Genomic DNA, 18796 nt, shown 5'->3' with positions numbered 1-18796 from the left:
ATTTTAATTTTTACCGCTCTGGGTAGAAAGCTCTCCACAATGCAGCACACACTTCTTTCTTCAAAAGAGAGGTAGGAATCCAGTCCTAGCCTGGGGCAGTGTCTTGGGCCGTATTCAGGCCGCATAGCAAGAAGTACATTGTGTTTGCAAGACAGGGTCTGAGGAGCCCAGTGGCCATGAACACTGACCCCCAACACTAAACGGCCTGATGACTTGCTTCTTGAACTCAGTTCTGCTTTTTAGAGTTCTTTTCTTCTTTCTTTTCAGGGTTGATTGCTACTTCTCCCTGTTTTCAGGGTAAATTTTCTCTTAACAGCTTTCTCTTTGTTTTCCAACTTGCTTTAGACTTGAAGTCTAGGTCAATAAACTCATTAGAATTGTATCTAAAATAAGTATCAAGAGTCCTGAGTCAGGATTCTGAAGAATTTCCTTAAAGCAAGGAATCTGTTGTCACTTTGTAAGAGGTTTCACCCACCCCTTCCTTTTTCTTCTAGGATCCGAACATATCTTGACATTGTGGGTGTATCTGCGTGCGTGTATGACTGTGCGGTGTTCTAGCCTCTTGGCTCAGGATCTTAAAGTGCTTGACAGACACTCTCCAGTAAGTTCCTTTAAGGCAGATAGAGCTCAGTCTGTCCATCCATAAATGGGTAAACTAAATTATGAAGGCTTCCAGAAGGGGCATGAAACCCAGTGAGCTGTAACAGAACCCAGATCCTCAGATGGCGAGCTCTTCTGTGGCCTCTTGCCCATTCCTGGAACAGAACAGTGCTCTTTTGGGCAGGGAATAGTGGAGTGCGGAGAAACCACAGAATGAGCTCACACACTGATTCCAGGCCAAGCAGCCTAGGCCTGGAAACTTCCTATCATAGGAAGACCCTGGGGTCTACCTATCCCTCAAGGGGCACAAAGAGGAAGAACCAGGGCGCAGTAATGGGACCCGGGATATTATAACTTGCTGCTAAAATGCTTTGTTGTGCCCCAGTTCAGCTTGTGTATGGGCTGTCAGGACAGGTCAGTAAATATCAGCAGTGTTAGACAGATGAGGAAACTGAAGCCCAGAGAGGTCATGTGGGGGTGGCAGTGGGGTCACTGTAGATCTTCAAAGGTGAGGAAGGAACACACTTCACTTCATTCAGAGTGCAGACAGCAGTGACAGTACCCAGCGCTATCTCCTGGAGGACACGTGCTCTGTGTCAGGCAGCGTGCTAAGCCTTTTATACCAATCATCTTTGAGCCCTCACACTGGCCCTCAATTTATGGAGGAGGAAGCTGAGGCTCAGGAGAAGTGGCTTTGCCCAGGGTCACAGCTGGTAGTGGGCAGAGCCAGGATTTGAACTCTCTCATCTCTGAGCCTATTCTCCTTATCATGCACCCCCTCTCCATTCAGGAAACAAGGCCTTCACACCTGGTTTCAAACACATTTGTGAGTCTGCTTTGTTTGGGTGGCAATGGAAACACTATTCTCCACCTCCCCAGCTCTAGGTGGGATGGAAAAAGACACAGGGGCCAATTTCCACGCAACATAATCAGACCCCCCAAATCACCCTCTAATCGAATCATTCCCATCGCAGCAGGGAGCTGGCGGCTCTTCACTGGGAGGCACAGAGCAGGGAGAGAGTGGCAGGAAGCCAGGGAGGTGGCCTCTGGCTACAACTCCGGGGTTGCTGGTGAAGGCAAAGCATGCCCCCTGCCCAGCCTCGGAGGAGCCCAAGGTTGTCCTCCAGGCCCCAGCAGTAGGTGGAGCATCAACCTCCTCTTTTGACCCTCCCTCCTTCTGTGCCTTAGCCTCTGCTCTGACCACTGTCCCCCAGCTCAGACACCCTCCATAGTTTCCCAAAGTCCAAATGCCACAGTCAGCACCCCCTGGGTCAGACCCCAGTCTTTTGCTGGCCCTTGACCACTGATTTCTGCCCCATGGCTCTGCCCCAGGAGTGTGCAGAGCTCACCAGGCCTTTGCGTCCAGCCCCCTGACCCCCTCTGCTCACACAGTTACCACTGCCTGAATGCCCTTCCCCTACTGCTCAGCCACAACTTCCTCCTCAAGCTTCTTTCTCCCTTGTGAGGACGTAGGACCTGGCTTCCCCTCCTGCCAGAGGAAGAATTGAATGTACTGGGTCAACCCCCTAGACTGTTACACCCCAGATCCAGGATCCCCTACAGAGGACAATGCTTAACCCCAAAGCCTGTGGCTGTAATGGCAGAATGCCAGGCATGCAAGTCTAAGGTTGGATAACTAAATCTCTCAAAGGAAAACTGCAGTTTTTGGATAGGGGCTGAGTTGAGAACCTTTTGGGTGTGGGGGCCCCGGCAGGGCCTTGCACCAAGACCTCACTGTCCATGGTCCCCAGGGCACCATCCTGTAGCTCCCACCTCATCTAAGCTCCCATGGATCCCTTCAGAATATACAAGCATGGTCGGGGTAGGGGTGGTTGGATAGAGCGGGCCCTGAGCTGAGGAGGAGGGGAACTAGTCTAGTGTCTGCTTCTGATTTGCTGTGTGATCTGAAGCCAGCCCTCTCCTCTCCAGACTTCAGTTTTGTCTTATGCAAAATGGGGAGGTCTGGCTCAGATCTCACTTCTCAGTGATGAAGTCTGGGCCCCCTGGGGTCCCTGGCGACAAGGGTGTCTGGTGGGAGTAGGGCAGCCTCCATTAAAAGGCTTCATCTTGGAAAGGTTGGATCTCAGTTTAGATGGGGCCAGCAGAAGCCTGTGCAGACAGACTGACCCAATGGGGAGCCTCTTGCCAGAGCTGCACTCTTCATTTGTTGGACAGAAGCAGTGGAGTCCCAACTCTGTGCTGGGCTCTGGGGTCGGAAGGGAGGGTCCCCTGTGATCCCTGCCTTCCAAGAACTCTGAGTCTAGTTGGGTTTGAGGGGAGCATACAGCCACACAGACAGACAACAGAGACCCAAGGGCCCAGTGGTCTGGCAGGGGGCACAGCCCTGGCAATGGAGGGGAGGTGGGGCAGGGTGATGGCAGAGAATCAGCTGGACTGAAGCTCAGGGTTCATGAAGTGGGGAGTGGGAGAGAAGCAGGGTTGTGGAGCAGTCTGTGTGGAGGTTTGCAGAGTTGGGTCTCTGCTTGGTGTTCAACAGGGAGCCACTGAAAGTATTTTTGGGGGGAGTGAGGAAGAGAACTAATTTTTATTGAGCATTCACTATGTGCCAAGTACTGTCTGAGCTGCTGAGCTGCTTTCTCCAGCTGGCTGTCCAGTTGCTCTGTGAAGTAATCATCATCCCCACCCCCACCCCGTACCCCCCACCACCTCACAGACAGGGAAGCTGCCCTGAGAGGTCATCTCTACATTTGGCCTGAAGAGGGCAGGGTTGCAGTGGAGTGGGCGTCAGGCTCTAGTCTCTGTTTTTTCCACCTTGCCAGAAAAGCGTATGGGCAGAGTCAGAAGGCAGAAAGGGAGATGGAGGCAGGAGAGCAGTGGGGGAGCTGTGTCAGCCATCCAGTTCCTGGCCACCCATGAGGGAGAAAGGAGCTCAGGCCCAGGGAACACTGCGGCTTCTGGCAACTGGCTGGCTTGTCCTGCCCTGCCTGAACCTTGCCTTTGGCCTGGTAGCAGAGGGTAGGCTGGAACCTTCCTGACTGCAGGTTTGAAGCCCATCTCTATCTGAGACTTGCAATGAGCAGCAGGAAATGGCTCCCACCTGGCCTGGTCCAGCTATTGGCCCTCTCAGGGCCAAATTCCTCATTCAGTGGCAAGTGGAGTACATTAAGCCCCCCTGGCTGCAGAGCTGGAGGGGCCTAGTTTTACAAAATGAGGCCTCTGAGCCCAGAAAGGGCAAATGGCTGGTTGAGGCTGCACAGCACCTGAGGTACAGGTTAGGGCCTGAACTCAGTGCTCCTCATTCTCCTGGTTTTGACTTCCCAGGCCTTTCTCTGGACAGGAAGAGGGGTAAGGTCATACCTTCTGAAATGTCTCTTTCCAGAGGCAGAGATGTGAAAAAGGGATGCAGGTCATATGATTCCCACCCCAGACTCAGTTCTTTCACCATTATTGTTATCAACGTAGTTAGTAACCGTAATTACGCACACTTGCAGAGCACTAGATATTTGGCAAGGTGTTTCAGTGTCTTTGCGACTGTCCCCCTCACAGCAGCCCCTGTGAGGTAGGTTTTGGTGCAAGCACAACCCCAAGTCTCACCGACCCATGGCCTCTCTGGTTCAGAAAGACTGAGTGATGGCCCAGGGTCACACAGCTGTGAGCGATGGAGCCGGGACTTGAACCCGTGCTCTATCCCCTACACCCCACTGCCTCTCATGGAGAAGAGGCAGGGTAGTGTAATGGAGAGAGCGCGGGCCGAGCAGCAGACAGGGCCTTCCTGCGGTCATGATGTCATCTTAGGCTCCCTGGAGGCGGCGGCAGTGGTGGCAGGTTCGGCTCTCCATGCTCGGTCTACCACTTGGTGGGAAGGGTGGGCAGCAGACCCAAGAAGGTTTGCTGATGTCCTGTGCAACCTTGTGTTGTTAATGTTCTGGCTCCAGGAGTGATGGAGGAGGGTGGGGGTCCTGTAGGGGGCAGAACTAATGGGCTTTTGGAGCCAGACCCTGCTGCTTTTGAGGACAAGCCCCCACCATGGCCACAATGATGCACCTAATTGTTGGCTTCCCAATAGAATTTACCATAAGACATTTCAAACAGACCATGCTGCTGCGTAATAAAAGTTGCAGGGTTCTTGGAGGCAAGTTCACTCAAGGGGGCTGCAGGAAGAGTACAGGGCTCGGAGTCGGAGGCTGGAGGGCTGGGGTCTTGCTCTTGCTCTGGCCTCTGTGGGGCCTTACACTTCTGCCCTGAGCCTCAATTTCCCCAGCTGCAAATCAAGATAAGACTAAGTTCTCCAGGGGTCTGTAAAGTTTCCAAAAGGCTGCAAAGTCTATGTCTGGGCATTTATTTCTCATAAGAGGGATTATTGCTTCCACGGGACTCTCGTGGGAGTTCATGACCCAGAAGGGTTAAAACCACTTGCCTTCCATGAATGGCAAAGGAAGGCTAAGGAGCTGCTCCATGTCAGAGAAGGCTGAAGGTGCAGGACATCTAAATGCTACAGCATGTCCCACATTGGGTCCCAGATGGAGGGTACTGTGGAGACAGTAGGCAAACGTGAATATGGACAATATATTAGGTGGCAGTACTGCATCAATGTCAAGTTTCCTGAATTGGCAGCTCTGCTGTGGTTATACATGAGAATATCCTTTTCTTAGGGAATAGACCTGAAGTGTGAAGGAGCCCAAGGACATCGCGTATGCATGAAAAGAGAATAAGGAGGCTCCTAAAGAGCAGACGGGGCAAAATGGCAACAACAGTTGAATCAGAAGAAAGGGCATGTAGGTGTTCTTTGTACTATTTTTGCCATTTATCTGAAAGTTTGAAATTATCTTAAAATACAAAACTAAAAAGAAATGGGCCAGGTCAGAGTTTGTGCTCTAGGGCCCACCCATCTGTTTCTTGACCTGCACCAGCTTTACAAGAATAGGGATTTCTTTCCAATGCTTTAACATTGGGAGATGGTGCATGAGAATCTGGCTTGTTAGCTTCCCTTGCAAAGGGAACACTGCAGCTGCACTGAGTGGCACTTCTGTAGGCAGCAGCGGGAAGCAGCTGTGCTCCGGTTTGGTGCCCATGGTCTCCTGGCCTGGCCCTGGGGATGTGTGAGCCTGGGATTCCTGAGCATTTCCACTCTGTCTGGTCTGAAGAGCCTGCCATGGGCTGGAGCCTGCCTGGCCAATCTAGGAAGAAGCTCAAGGTCTTTAGGATTTTCTTTGTGCCTGGAGCACTGGGGACACCAGAGTCTTTCTGAAGGTTGATCTGCCCCCACTTGTCAGATGGGAAGACTGAGGTTCTGGGGTGGGCAGAGGTCAGAGTTGGAGCCGATGGAGGGCTAGAACCTGACTCTGTCTCCAAACACTGCTCATGTCCCACACATAGCACCTCACACTGTACCATTCACAAAGGACAGTCACATCCATTTGTGTATGTGGTCCCCACAACAGCCCTGTGGGGTAGACAGGGGGAAATGCCACCCCGCGGCTCCCTCATTGCATTGCACAAACTTGGAGGCTCCGAGATGTGAAGGGACCTGTCCAGGATGGCAGGCCAGGCATGGCTGGGCCAACTGACCCAGAACTGGAGTGTCCTTTGCCTTTCCCTATGCTGAAGCAGTGTGCCAGATGTCACAATGGGGTTTCTGAACCACCATGAGGACCCCGCAGGTGCTCTTAGCCTGGCCTCTCTATGCTCCCTGAGGGTCATCTGACCCAAAGGCCCAGGAAGGCCTCCTAGAAGAGGGACATGGTCTGAGGTGTCCGGTTATATGCAAAAATGAGCATTCAAATGGCACCTATCCAGAATCCAGAGCACTGGGGAAGAAAGCAATCAAGGAAACCCCCCTGGAGGAGGCAACCTTGTGCAGGGTGGAGGTGGGAGGAGCTGGATGGTGGAAAGAGGGTGGGTAGCCCAGAAAGAAGGAAAGGGAAGACATTCAAGGTGAAGAAAGAGAGAAGAAAGTGGATACTTTGACACTTCTTGAGCTGGGGTTACTCTCCCGTTTTACAAGGGAGAAAATGGAGGCTCAGAAGGGGTAAGAAGGGTCTCCCAGCCAATCAGGAGCAGTCAGAATTGGAACCCAGGCCTATTTTGCCCCCAGGCTCTAGCTCCATCAGAGGAACAAAAAGGGGAACCACCCATTGTGAGCAACCCTCTGCTGGCATTATGCTGGGTAGGGCTTTACCTGTATCATACACCAGGATACCCCTTTTATTCTCACAGGTAAACTGAGGCTCAGAGAAGTGAAGCAACACGCCCAAGGCCACACAGCAAGTTCATTACAGAGCCTGGGTCTGGCTCAGCTTGGCCCAACTCTTCTTTTTCTACAACTCAGTGCAGTTTCTCTCCTCACTCTGGCAGGTAGTGCCTGAGCCCCTAAGGTGTGCAGGGCCCACAGGTGAAGCTGGACATGACCTTCTGATAACCTTAAGCTTGGGCTCCTGCCTGCTTGGACCTGTCTGAGTGAATGCATCAATGTAGAAATGCATCCCAGTGCATCTGTCCTATGTCTACCTATCTGTCTACGGCCAAAGATGAAAGGCGCCCATAAAAGTAAGACCCATTAGATTGGTTTGGGTGGTGAGACCGCAGTTGGGTTTTGCTTTTTATTTTATTTGAGATGGTTTGCACAGTACAAAACTCAATCAATGTTATGAGGCTCTCTCCGAATGAGCCAAGCACAGTGCGGATGTCACAGGCTGACGTGTAGGTCCAGGGAAGTATGGGATTGACTGCCAGAGGTGGTGTTCAAAGAAGGCTTCGTGGAGGAGGTAGCCTTGAGCAGATGGGCAGAAGTTAAATGAACAATACCAAAGGGAGAAGGACCATTTGGGAGGAGGGAACAGCCTCAGCAAATGCAGGGCAGAGGGGATGGAGCCAGGTGGGTCTGTAGCAGAGGTACACGGTGGACAGGGTGTGTGTGGTGAATCTGTGACTTTCATGGCTGGGAGGGGCATGAATTCAGTGCCTGGACCTACTCTACAACACTGCCACTCACAGCCTGTCCAGACCGCGCTCACACACAACCAGTGATGGGGAACTTACTATCTTATAGGCAACCTCTTTTGTCCTAGAATCATTCTTCTGTTATGGAAGTTTTCTCTTTCCAGGTAGATTGCTTTCTATTGGGCCAACTGTGCCACTTTCTCACTGTCTTTGCCCAAGGGCAAGCGGCTTTCTCTTCCTTTCCCTCCTGCAACTGTGTTTCTGAATGTCAGCACTGATGTTCCCAGTCAAGTTTCACTTTCTTCAGTCTAATTCACACTGTACTCTGGTGATCTCTGTGGGTCCTGACTCTTGCTTTCTTTTTGCCATGCTCTCTGGGATAGTGGTCTCTGTGAACTTGATGGGCACACTTTCCATAATGTACCAGGACAGAGCTCCAGGAAGTGCCACTAGAAACCTTTCACCTGATAATCCACAATCCAAGAATCAGCACAAACTGGCCGAAGTCTTCTGGCCTCCAGCATAGCCTTCTCCATCTTGTCCACAAGGACATCATGGGAGACTATGGCTGCTGTTTTCTGACATCTAAAGGCTCAGAGTCTATTTTATACCTAAGCTCCCAGCCAGTTGTATGGGTTGAGAACAAAGCAATTGGTTCAACTTGAGCTTGGAGGGTCTTTCTTCCCTCGGTGCTCACAAAGCACCTACTCCGGAGCTGAGGACCAGTGCTTACCCCCTGTGATCCCACAAGCTTGGGCTTCACAGGGCTCTCCCAGATACTTACTAAGACCTGGATTGCCTTTTGTCTGTCCCTAGTTCCCTGTTCCCCACTGAGGGCAGAGCTCACTGCCGAGTCCCCGAGGGCCTGCAGGTCTCAGCTCTCTTAGGAGCTCTTGGTCTTCTGGGACATTCAGTTATCAAAGCCTTAGAGACATCCTGCCACTCCTTTCCGGTTATGATGCTTCTCCTTGACTAGAGGAAGGGACACAACCCATCCACTCAGGCTGAGAGCCTGCCCTCGACTTCCACTGATCCAGATGACCCCCCCTGGCCACTTCTTCCAAGAATGCTCACCTCTCTGCCTGCCACTTCAGCCCACAAGTCAGAACCAGGGCCAAAAGGCCATGACCCTAAGCTCTCATGTGGCCCTAAGTTCTAAGAGGGCATTTGAGGCTTTCCTTCCCTCAGTCAGACCCCAGGGCCTTTGTACTTGTCTTTCTGCCTAGAATGCTCTTTCTTGTCATTGTTGTGGTTGTAGCTCAAATGGAATCCCAGATATGCTATCCCTGACCAATTAAGTTCCTGTCCCTTCTTCTGGGTCTCTATTTCATTACCATGGTAGAATGACTTCATCTGATTTATCACTATCTGAAATTATTTTACATATTTGCTTGTTTCTTTATTGTCTGTCTCTTGGAGTCTAAGCTCCAGGAGGGCGGGGACCTTGTTTGTTCATTAAGTTTATTGGCACACAGTAGGTACTTAATGAATCTTAGTTGAATAAGTTTTGGACAACTAAGTGCCCAGCTCTGACTCTCATTCTATTCTCTCATCCTACCCAGCACAGATCCGATGAACTTCCTTTTTGTATTTCTAGGACATCATATATTCCTTCAGACCTGTGTGCCTTTTACATGTTTACCTCTGCTAGGGGGGCCCTTTCTCCGCAATGGTTTGGTGGGCACCTACCCATACTTCAAAACCAGCTCAATTCTATCCCCGCTTCTCTTCCCTTCTTAGCTTTTGTACATCTTTCTGACCCTTCTACTGTGGAGTTAGTTGTTTTCTGGTCTGCTTCTCCCAGCCTATCTGGGCTAGAGGCTTCTGAAGCCAGAGGTGGGTCCCACTGCTCAGCCCAGGACCAGTCCCAGAGTAGCTGATCAAAGGTTTGTTGAGCACTCCTGGACAATACGTCCTCTTGGGTGTCTCTGTTGGAGGGAGGGTGGTTACCTGGCTGGTGTCTCACTTCTGGAGGGTCTCCCTACTTCCTCTCTTACCCCCTGCGGCAATCAGACTGAGGTTTTAAAAATGTAAACATGATTAGTTCACTGCTTACAACCATTCCAGAGAATGCTCATTACACTAAAAAAATTTCCAAACTCCTGACCACACCCATGAGGCCTGACCTCTGGCCCTCCAGATCTCCATCTTGCTCACAGTTCTCCAACACAATCCGGCCTTTGGACCTTTGCATTTGCTGTTCCTTCTGCCTGGTATAGTTCTCCCTGGATAGTCACAAGGCAGCTCCTGCTCATCAGCCATACCTCAGCTCACACATGATGCCCCCTGACCTCCCTAGGCACCTGCCTCCCAATTTTTGTCACATATCTATCACCCTCTGGAATTTTCCCATTGCCTACTTCTCTTTAATGACACCACAGCTACTCAGGGCTGGGGCCTCATGTGCCTCATTCATTGCTATTTCTGTAGCACTGCGCCCAGTGCCTACTACACAGGAGGTGTCCAGAACAACTGACACCTGACTGATTTTTTTCTCATTCCTGATGAGAACAGTCTCCAGTGTTTGACTTTTCATAAAACCAAGTCACTAGAAGGTAAGTTCCACAAGGTCAGAGATTTGATTTATTGCACTATCCCTAGAGGGGTGCTGAGAGCCCAGTAGGCTCAAGGCATTTTTGTGGGGGAGAAGGGAGGAAATTCTTATTTAGGGCTGAGCTGGCCAGAGATCTGGAGCCAAGGACAAAGTCCCCAAGACCCTTCAGCCTCTTGAAGAGGACACAGTCACCCCCTCCCTCACTGGGCGGGAACTGGCAATGGGAGTGAGCCCGCTGTCGGGCTGCAGCTCACCTGACAGCAGCATGGGGTCCTTGTCCACAGACTTGCGCACCTGGTCAGACTCCCCTGTCAGGGAGCTTTCGTCAATCTTGAGGTCATTGCCCTGGATGAAGAGGCCATCAGCAGGGAGGAGATCACCTGATGGGAGGAAGGTCAAGGGAGTCAGCAGTGTCTCAGGTAGCTGGAGAGGCTGGAATATTCCCCTAAAGTTACAATTACAAGTGAAGGTTCTCAATTGTGGACCAGCTGCCTAGAGCTCTCAGGGTGTAGGAACTAAGATGGCACCATCCCAGGCGAATAGGAAGCTGAAGACGGGAGCCAAGGTGAATGGTACAAGGCCTGGAGGGCTGAGGTTGGGCCCCCAAATAATCCTACATGAAGTGGGCCATGCTCTTTAGTTTGTTAAGTGTTTCTCTTGGCTTGTTATGGTTTTGAGGTTTAGTTTTCTTAACAATTCATTCTCTGGTTTCAACTATGATTTGAGAAATTCTTTTGGAAGGGACTAGTTCATCCTGGTTAGGTGAAAGTGACTCCAGGGCAGGCACATATCAGAGGAAACCAACCCTGAGGGTTGAACGAGGAGGGGTATACCCCAATCTCTCCTCCATCTTCTGTTTCTACTTTCTGAAGGACAGAGCTCATCTATACCCCTTTGGCACCAGCTTGCCCACTTTCTCCATGGAAGTATCACAGGCTTAGAATGTTCACTCATCTATGTCCACTCTCCATAACACCCTCCCTAGCCCAACAGCCATCCATCAGTAGCCAAATCAGGGATAGGAAATGGATTTTATCTCATAAATCCATTTGAGGGTTAGTAGTCCTTGGAGTGTTGTGTTGAAAAGGCTGCATCTAGGCTTTGAGCTGTGATTGATTAGTAGTGTCTATTATGGGTGCAGATATTGAGAATAGTGGCACACATGCCATGTATTTGCCATTTCTGAGTTAAATGGATTTTGAAATCTTACCCCCTCCAGAAAGTAGTCTTTCACTTTCAAAGGATCTCAGAAGACATTTTGACTTGGGATCAATCTTCAGGGACCCAACGCCTTCTCTGGGCCAACCTCTTAGGGTCTGCTTGGTCTGTCCCACCTCTGCCCAGACTCTAGCTTCACTACCTGGTTCTGTGGCTGGGACACTTACCATATTTAATTTGGGCGATGTCCCCGACCACAATCTCAGCCACAGGGATCTGAACCACCTGGGCAGCTCGGACCACGGTGAACTTCTGCTCCTGCTCGATGCGGCTCTGCAGGCCCCGGAACTGCTTCTCTTTGCTCCAGTCATTGAAGGCCGTGACCAGGACCACACAGATGACTGAGAGGAGGATGGCAGCCCCCTCGATCCAGCCTGCCTCTGCTTCCCCTTCATCCTCGGCCCCACCCTGGGCCGTGGCACATCCTGCAGAGAGCAGAAGGAAGCAGGTGGGGTTGGGTCAGCTAGGTAGAAGGGGACTTGTAGACCTGGCTTTAAATCCCAGCTCTGCCAAGCAAAAACTACTGATAATCAGGTAATCATGATCTATTTACTCAGTGTGTCTGGGCGCCAAGCCCTGTGCAAAGCACTCCACACACATCATTCCAGAGCATTCACTCTGCTCATTTGACAGATGTGGAAGCTGAGGCTTCATAGAGAAGCCAAATGGCTTCCCTAAGCTAGGAAGAGCAAGGCAGGAGCTAGGGTTTCTGGCTTCAGAGCCTATTGTTTTAGTTACTTTGGTTTTCTGCCTTTGCTCTAGCTGTGAGATCTTGGGTAAATGACTTCACCTCTCTGAATATCAGTTTTCTCATCTGTAAAAAAGGAAGAATATTTTTTATCTTGGGGACCATTGTGAAGGTTGAAATTTAATGAGGTAAGGTCCATGGTGTCTCCAGCACAGATCTGGCACAAAAGAGAGGTCTGATTAGTGAAAATACTGAAAAAGTGAAGATAGAACAGAATGAGCTCAAGCAATATGGCACCTGCTTTCAGGTCTAAAATGCAGTTAAAAAATGTATTTTATTGACTATGCTATTACAGTTGTCCCAATATCCCCCACTTTGTATCCCTCTAACCAGTACCCCCTATCCCCCATTCCCTCCGGAAATCCCCTCCCTTAGTTCACGTCCATGTGTCATGCATATAAGTTCTTTGGTTACTCCATTTCCTATACTGTTCTTAACATCCCCCTGTGTATTCTGTACCTACCAATTTGTACTTCTTAATCCCTGCATCTTTTCCCCATTACCCCCCTTCCTCCTCCCAAGTGATGACCATCCAAATAATCTCTATATTTATGATTCTGTTTCTGTTCTGCATGTTTGCTTAGTTTGTTTTTTAGATTCAATTGTTGATAGTTGTGAATTTATTGCCATTTTAATGTTCATTATTTTGATCCTCCTCTTTTTCTTAAATAAGTCCCTTTAACATTTCACATAATAATGTCTTGCTGATGATGAACTTCTTTAGCTTTACCTTGTCTGGGAAGCACTTTATTTGCCCTACCATTCTAAATGATAGCTTTGCTGGGTCCTTCATCACTTTGAATATTTTTAGCCAGGCCTTTCTAGTCTGCAAAGTTTACTTTGAGAAATCAGCTGACAGTCTTCTGGGAATTCCTTTTTAGGTAACTACCTGCTTTTCTCTTGCTGCTTTTAAGATTCTCTCTTTATTTTTAACCTTTGGCATTTTAAGTATGACGTGTCTTTGTGTGGTCCTCTTTGTGTCCATCTTGACTGGAACTCTCTGTGCTTACTGGACTTGTATGTCTATTTGCTTCACTAAATTAGGGGAGTTTTCTTTCATTATTTTTTCAAATAAGTTTTCAATTTCTTGCTCTTTCTCTTCTCCTTCCAGCACCCCTATGATTCAAACATTGGTATGTTTGCAGCTGTTCCAGAGGCTGCTTACACTATTCTTGGTTTGTTTTTTTTTTAAATTATTTTTTCTTCTTGTTCTGGTTGAATGTCTTTTTCTTCCAAATCATTGATTTGATTCTTGGCTTCATCTACTCCACTGTTGATTCCCTGTAAATTTTTCCTTATTTCACTTAGTGTAACCTTCATTTCTGCCTGGGTCTTTTTTATGCTGTCAAAGTACCCAGTGAGTTCCTTGAGCATCCTAATAACCACTGTTTTGAACTCTGCATCCGGTAGATTGTGTATCTCCATTTTGTTTAGTTCTTTTTCTGGAGTTTTGTTCTGTTCTTTCATTTGGGTCATATTTCTTTGCTCCTCATTTTGACAGCCTCCTTGTGTTTGTTTCTATGTATTAGGTAGGGCTGCTTTGATTCCCTGTCTTAGTAGTGTGGTCTATTGTAGAAAAGCATGCCAGTAAGTTGGGTGGGGCAGAGCCTTGGGTAATTGTCAGGGGAGGGCAACCTGTGTGAACCAGGTTGATGGAGTCTCAGTTATGGCGTCACCACTCTGTGGCTCTGTGTAGGGGAGGGCTCAGAAAAGGTACAATGGCCACTGTCTACAGTTATGTCTGGGAGGAAGCTGTCCCTTAGCTCTCACCCTGATGCCAGACACTTCACTTCCTCCCCATATGCTGCTGGTGCTCTTCCAGCTGCTGCCCCAGTGCTGGAGCGTAGACATTAGTCTGCATTAGTCCTAAGACCACTGCAGGCCCTTTAAGAAGAGACATCTGAGAATTCTGCAGTTTCTTCTGCCACCCCAACCCCCACTGGTTTTTACAGCCAGGAGCTGTGGTGACTTATCTTCCTGGCACTGGAACCCTGGACTGGGTGGTCTGGTGTGGGGCTGGGATCCCTCGCTCCTGAGGTATCCCTCCCAATTTTATCTGCCATATATGGGTGTGGGACCACCTGTTCCACATCTCCACCCCTCCTACCTGTCTGGATGAATATGATCTCTTTGATTCTTTGGTTGTCAGACTTCCATAAAGCTTGATTTTCTGACAATTCTGGGTGATAGTTGGTTTGTAATTTAGTTAAAATTTTTGCTGTGGTTGTCCAAGGAGGTGAGTTGTGTTTACCTATGCTTCCAGCTTGACTGGAGGACCCTCCCTAAGATGCAGTTTTCATTGATGTCCTTTCGTTCTATTCTCCTACCAACGATGAGGCGGGTCTCTAGGCTGGGAGGTGGGGACCACAGCACTGGACCTGCCTTCTGACGAGCTGGTCCTAATCCCACTGCTGTTCCTGTATGACCCTGGGTAAGTCACTGCCCTCTATGAGCTGCAGCATCCTCATCTGCAAAATGGGGGTCACTGAGACCACTCTCTAGACTCAAAGAGAAGAAGGTGAAAGCTCTGGCCTATGCTCATCCATGGGAGGTTCTTACTTGGCCCTTGTTGGATGAGCCCCTACTACACAGTGAGGTATCCACACTCCATCTGAACCACTTGTGTAACCTACAGTGACCCTACACCTTTGTTCCATTGAACCTTCCAGTCTGGTCCCTCCAACTGCCTGAGGCCTGCCTGGTCTACCATGTGAAAAAGAAAAAGAAAAAACACCACACATTTCATGCTGAGTGCTAGGGCCTTTCGAAGCTCTTCCACACATTCTGTCTCCTGTTTCCCTACAATGATCCAGAGATTAACAGATGAGTAAACTGAGGCCCAGAGAGGTGAGGTGACACAGCCAAGGTGACTGCTGCAGCTGGGACTAGCACAGGCCCTTTTTTCCACTGGGGGGTAGGGGGTGGGTGGAGAACGGCCCTTTCCATGTCTGATCATCCACCCCTGGAAAACCCAGAGTAGTTCTCTTCTGCAGAGGCTGAGCTACTTGCAAGACCTGCTATATGCCAAGTATTCACTTTAATCTTCAAGCTGGCTGAAATAAGGGAAGTAGTTCAGAGAGGGGCATCAACTCACCTGAGGAGTCACACAGCAAATCTGGAGTTTGAATCCAGGCCTAGACCTAGAATCTGACACTGGACCTGGCCTGCCCACTGTTCCTGTGCTCAGCAACTGCCATGTGGAAAAATAGAAAATATTGCCATAGACCTATGGCCAACCATCTGTAAGTCCCATTCAACACCAGGAAAAGAGAACAGCAGCCTTAAGAGACCCCATCAGGAGCATCTGGGAAAGCTAGGGGTCAGAAGCAACATGACAAGAAGGCCAAGTGGTACCAGGGAATGTGTTTCAGTTACCAGATCCTGGGAGGGTCCGGACTCAGCTGGTGGGTCCAGGCTGGGGATGGTGTAGAAATCACTATGGCCCAGCAGCATATGTTGCTGTATAATAAGACATGTTTTCACTTAACTGGCTGTTCCCTGCAGGCTAGTTAAAGACCACATCATTGAATGGGGTTCCCAAAGCTATTTTGTTTTTCCTTTGGGAATTTCCAGACTTTTCGATTAATTTTAAAGTGTTTAACTGGGCCAGCCTTTGATGGTAATGATACTCATAATTGTGCTGATGATAACTGACATTGGGTTTGTCATTTGTGAGTTCAAATCCTAGCTGTACTATTTAACTGTTATGTGCCCATGAGCTACCAAAGTGCCTTGGTTTCCTCCTCTGAAGAAATGTGGATAATGACAGGTGCTTCCTCCTAGGTGGCTGACAGGACTCAGGACTCAGGGTGAGCCTTTATGTAAAGCATCTATGGCAGTGAACACCCAATAAAGGCTCAGTTAAAGCTGCTGCTTCCTGTTGCCCAGTGTTTGGCACATACTACTGCATTAGAGTCCCACAAGTAGCCTGAATGAGCCTTGAGCCCCGGTTTACAGAGGAGATCCAGCCATTTTTCAGACCATGTGATGATGGGAGCAGGGGAACTAGGGTGCCCCTCCACCACCATGAATGAATCCAATAAGACCCTCCAAACTGGAAAACACAGGTGAACCTTGCTAAACAGAAACCCAGTATATGGAAATGCATTCTCTTGGATTTCAGAGGAGTGATTTGCGATACAGAGCCCAGCGCTTCACGTTGGAAGACTTGTTATCCCCTGCTCTTGCTACACACTCGTACGTGGGAAGGCTGTTCTTTCCCTCTTGTGTGTTTTGTCAATGGCTCCTCCCCTCCCCGCCAACATTACCGCAGCATTTAGGACACTTAGAGACTGCTCAGGACAATGGAAAGCCTTCAGGTTCTAGAACTGGAAAGACATGGCTTCAAACCCAGGTTCTGCTGTGTGACCAAGAGGAAGTGACATGGCCTCTTTGAGCCCGAGTTTGGACAGCTGTAAAGCAGAATGAAGCCAGGGACTTTGTGAGTCCTGGACCTAGTGATGATGGCCTGGCACATGGTACATGGTAAGCATTGGTTCTCTCCCTGTTTTCATGAGCTGCTCTCCTTGGACTGGCTTCTAGAAACCAAGGCACAGTGGTTGAGTGGGATTTGTACCCTGTTGCCTTGACTCCCAGCCCTGTCTGTTGTGCTTGCCGATGTGGTACCAAAGAACCCTCTGAGCATTCACTCTGCCAGCAAAAGCGCATTAGCTTTTATCTCCTTCTGAGAACTGTCTGATGGTTACAGGGTGTTTTGGAATGGCCAGATAGTGGGGGCGGTGTGGATCTCTTAGGTGTTTAGCCAATGGGAGCTGATGGACCCTGGGAACAATTCCCTCTGACCCTGTTGCAATTAGGAGAAAGAGCCCAGGAAGGGGAAAGAAGAAGGGAGTGGGCAGGCCTTGCTGAGATCTCCTCTGGGCCCCCTCAGACTGGGGCAGGGACAGGATTTAGACTGGGGCAGGGACAGGGTCTAGGAACCTGCAGCTGCTTTCCCTGGACCCGGGGTTTTCTAGGGTGTGGACTTTTGCTCTGTGTGACCTTGAGGAACCCATGTGGCCTCTTTTGGCCTCCCTCTGCTTAATCAGTAAAATGAGGAATCTCCCTCCTAGGTGGACCAAGGCCTGGCAGTGAATAAAGGCCCTCAAAACTGGTCTAGCCATAAACATTTTCTAAGTACCTACTATGTGCCTGTCCCTCTGCTGTCACTTTGGCACCTGGGTAGCTGTCATGGGCAGGGAGTTGGGAGCAGGGGGTGTGCCAGTCCCAGCCCTGCCACAAACATGCTGTGTGACCTTGAAAAGTGTCTGGAGATCTCTGAGCCAATGAAGAAAACAGGAAGGGACTGTGAGTGCTGCAAGGCACTCTACAGCCTGTTGGTCTATCACCAGCACCATTTTTTACATAACTGATGAAGCCTGTGTCTGACTTGGCAGAGGGGTGGTCCTGGTAACATGGATGATCCAGAGCTTAGAGCTCAGGCCAGGGTCTGAGTGTCACAAAGTTCAGGAATTCACTCTGCAGGGCTAGAGTGTGCACAGCTGTCCCCCACTGACCCAGAGTGCAGTCTGCACTAGTGTCTCAGCTGGAGGCAGGGATGGGCAATGTAAAGAAACAGAAGACTTGGGTTTCAAATTCACCCCTACTGTGTACAAGCTGTGTGACCTTAGGCTAGTCCTTCCGCACTCTGGGCCTTGGTTTCTATCTCCTGAAGGTGAAGGTGATCACAGCCATCTGTTTGGAGGGCTCTGGGGAAGCTCTCCCTGCTCCCACTCTACCCCCTCAACCACCTGCCTTCTGAATTCTAATCTTGCGCTGAATTGGATCACATGAGGTCACTTTCTCAGCTGGTACTGCCTCAACCCATCTCTTTCTGCAGGATAGGAGTGAGGGCTCAGAAGCCAGAATGTCTCTGTCTGACTGTGGTTCTGTGCTGCTTAGAGTGTGACAGAGCAAGTAATTTCCTATCTCAGGGCCTCGGTTTCCTGGAGAGTAACAGCACCTACCCACAGGGTTGCTGTGGGGATCAAATGAACTTCTCAATCATCCTAATTCCCTTTCTGCCTTGGCTGCCAGGAAGCTCAAAATCAAATTTATATTCCAATCATGGCAGCAAACATAGTTGTTTTATTTGTTTCCATTCCTTTTTCTGTCTGGCTTTCTATTTGACTTCTATTATGAGATATGTCCTTCTAATGTCTTTAAACCCTTTTTAGAGAGAGGTCATGCAGAAAAAGAAATCAACTTAGTAATATTATGCATAAAATTAAGGCAGTTGACCTAAAAGACTTGGTTATCTGGTTTCCTGGGCAACTCTGATTTGGGGGGGAGTGGGGGGAACAGGTGTTTGGAAAATGTGAGAGACCACCTTTGCATATGGGGAAATGAGGCTCAAAACGGTTATTTCTTACATGTTATCCCCTTTTTATTTGCTTGCCTGAAGCAGTGAACCTCGTATGATAATCTAGTAATGCTGCATGTTCATTAGAAAATGTCAAGTCATTATTAGTAACAAAGACAAGTGTTTATAACTTTCTACTAATGAAAAATCAGATTATGAAAATCTAATAAAAGAACATATATCTTATATGATCCCATGTATACCATAGTATGTGTGTTTGCCTATCTATCTATCTATCTATCTATCTATCTATCTATCTATCTATCTATCTATCTATCTGATATAGGTTTAAAAAACTTTGCCATCATAAAGGAAAGCAGTCATTGAGTGGCTAAAGCCATCACCCTGAGAAGATGCTTAGTTTCTGTAATTAAAGGTTGAATGGAGGTCCAGGTTTTCGATTAGGAATCCTAAG

The 18796-nt window shown here is 49.0% G+C and overlaps 1 protein-coding gene across 14 annotated transcripts in view; it reads right to left on the bottom strand.

Annotated features, from left to right (window-relative positions):
* ATP2B2 (ATPase plasma membrane Ca2+ transporting 2) overlaps nucleotides 1–18796 on the bottom strand; it is a 210642-nt gene that overhangs the window by 72334 nt on the left and 119512 nt on the right. For all 14 annotated transcript variants that reach the window (XR_008530964.1, XR_008530965.1, XR_008530966.1 and 11 more), the window contains 2 exons: nucleotides 11440–11697; nucleotides 10309–10434 (listed from right to left, as the gene is read on the bottom strand). Coding sequence is in view for 11 of the 14 variants with exons in the window: in XM_054595305.1 (XP_054451280.1) it covers nucleotides 10309–10434; nucleotides 11440–11697 (384 nt within the window). In the remaining 3 variants the exon portion in view is untranslated. The remainder of the gene's footprint in view (nucleotides 1–10308; nucleotides 10435–11439; nucleotides 11698–18796) is intronic.

The sequence above is a fragment of the Pteronotus mesoamericanus genome, unplaced genomic scaffold, assembly GCF_021234165.1.
Source record: "Pteronotus mesoamericanus isolate MK-2021 breed Mesoamerican mustached bat unplaced genomic scaffold, CSHL_Meso_final scaffold_54, whole genome shotgun sequence".
In the NCBI taxonomy this organism is placed as follows: domain Eukaryota; kingdom Metazoa; phylum Chordata; class Mammalia; order Chiroptera; family Mormoopidae; genus Pteronotus; species Pteronotus mesoamericanus.
The sequence above is the reverse complement of the archived record's forward strand: the minus strand, read 5'-3'. Positions and strand labels throughout refer to the sequence as shown.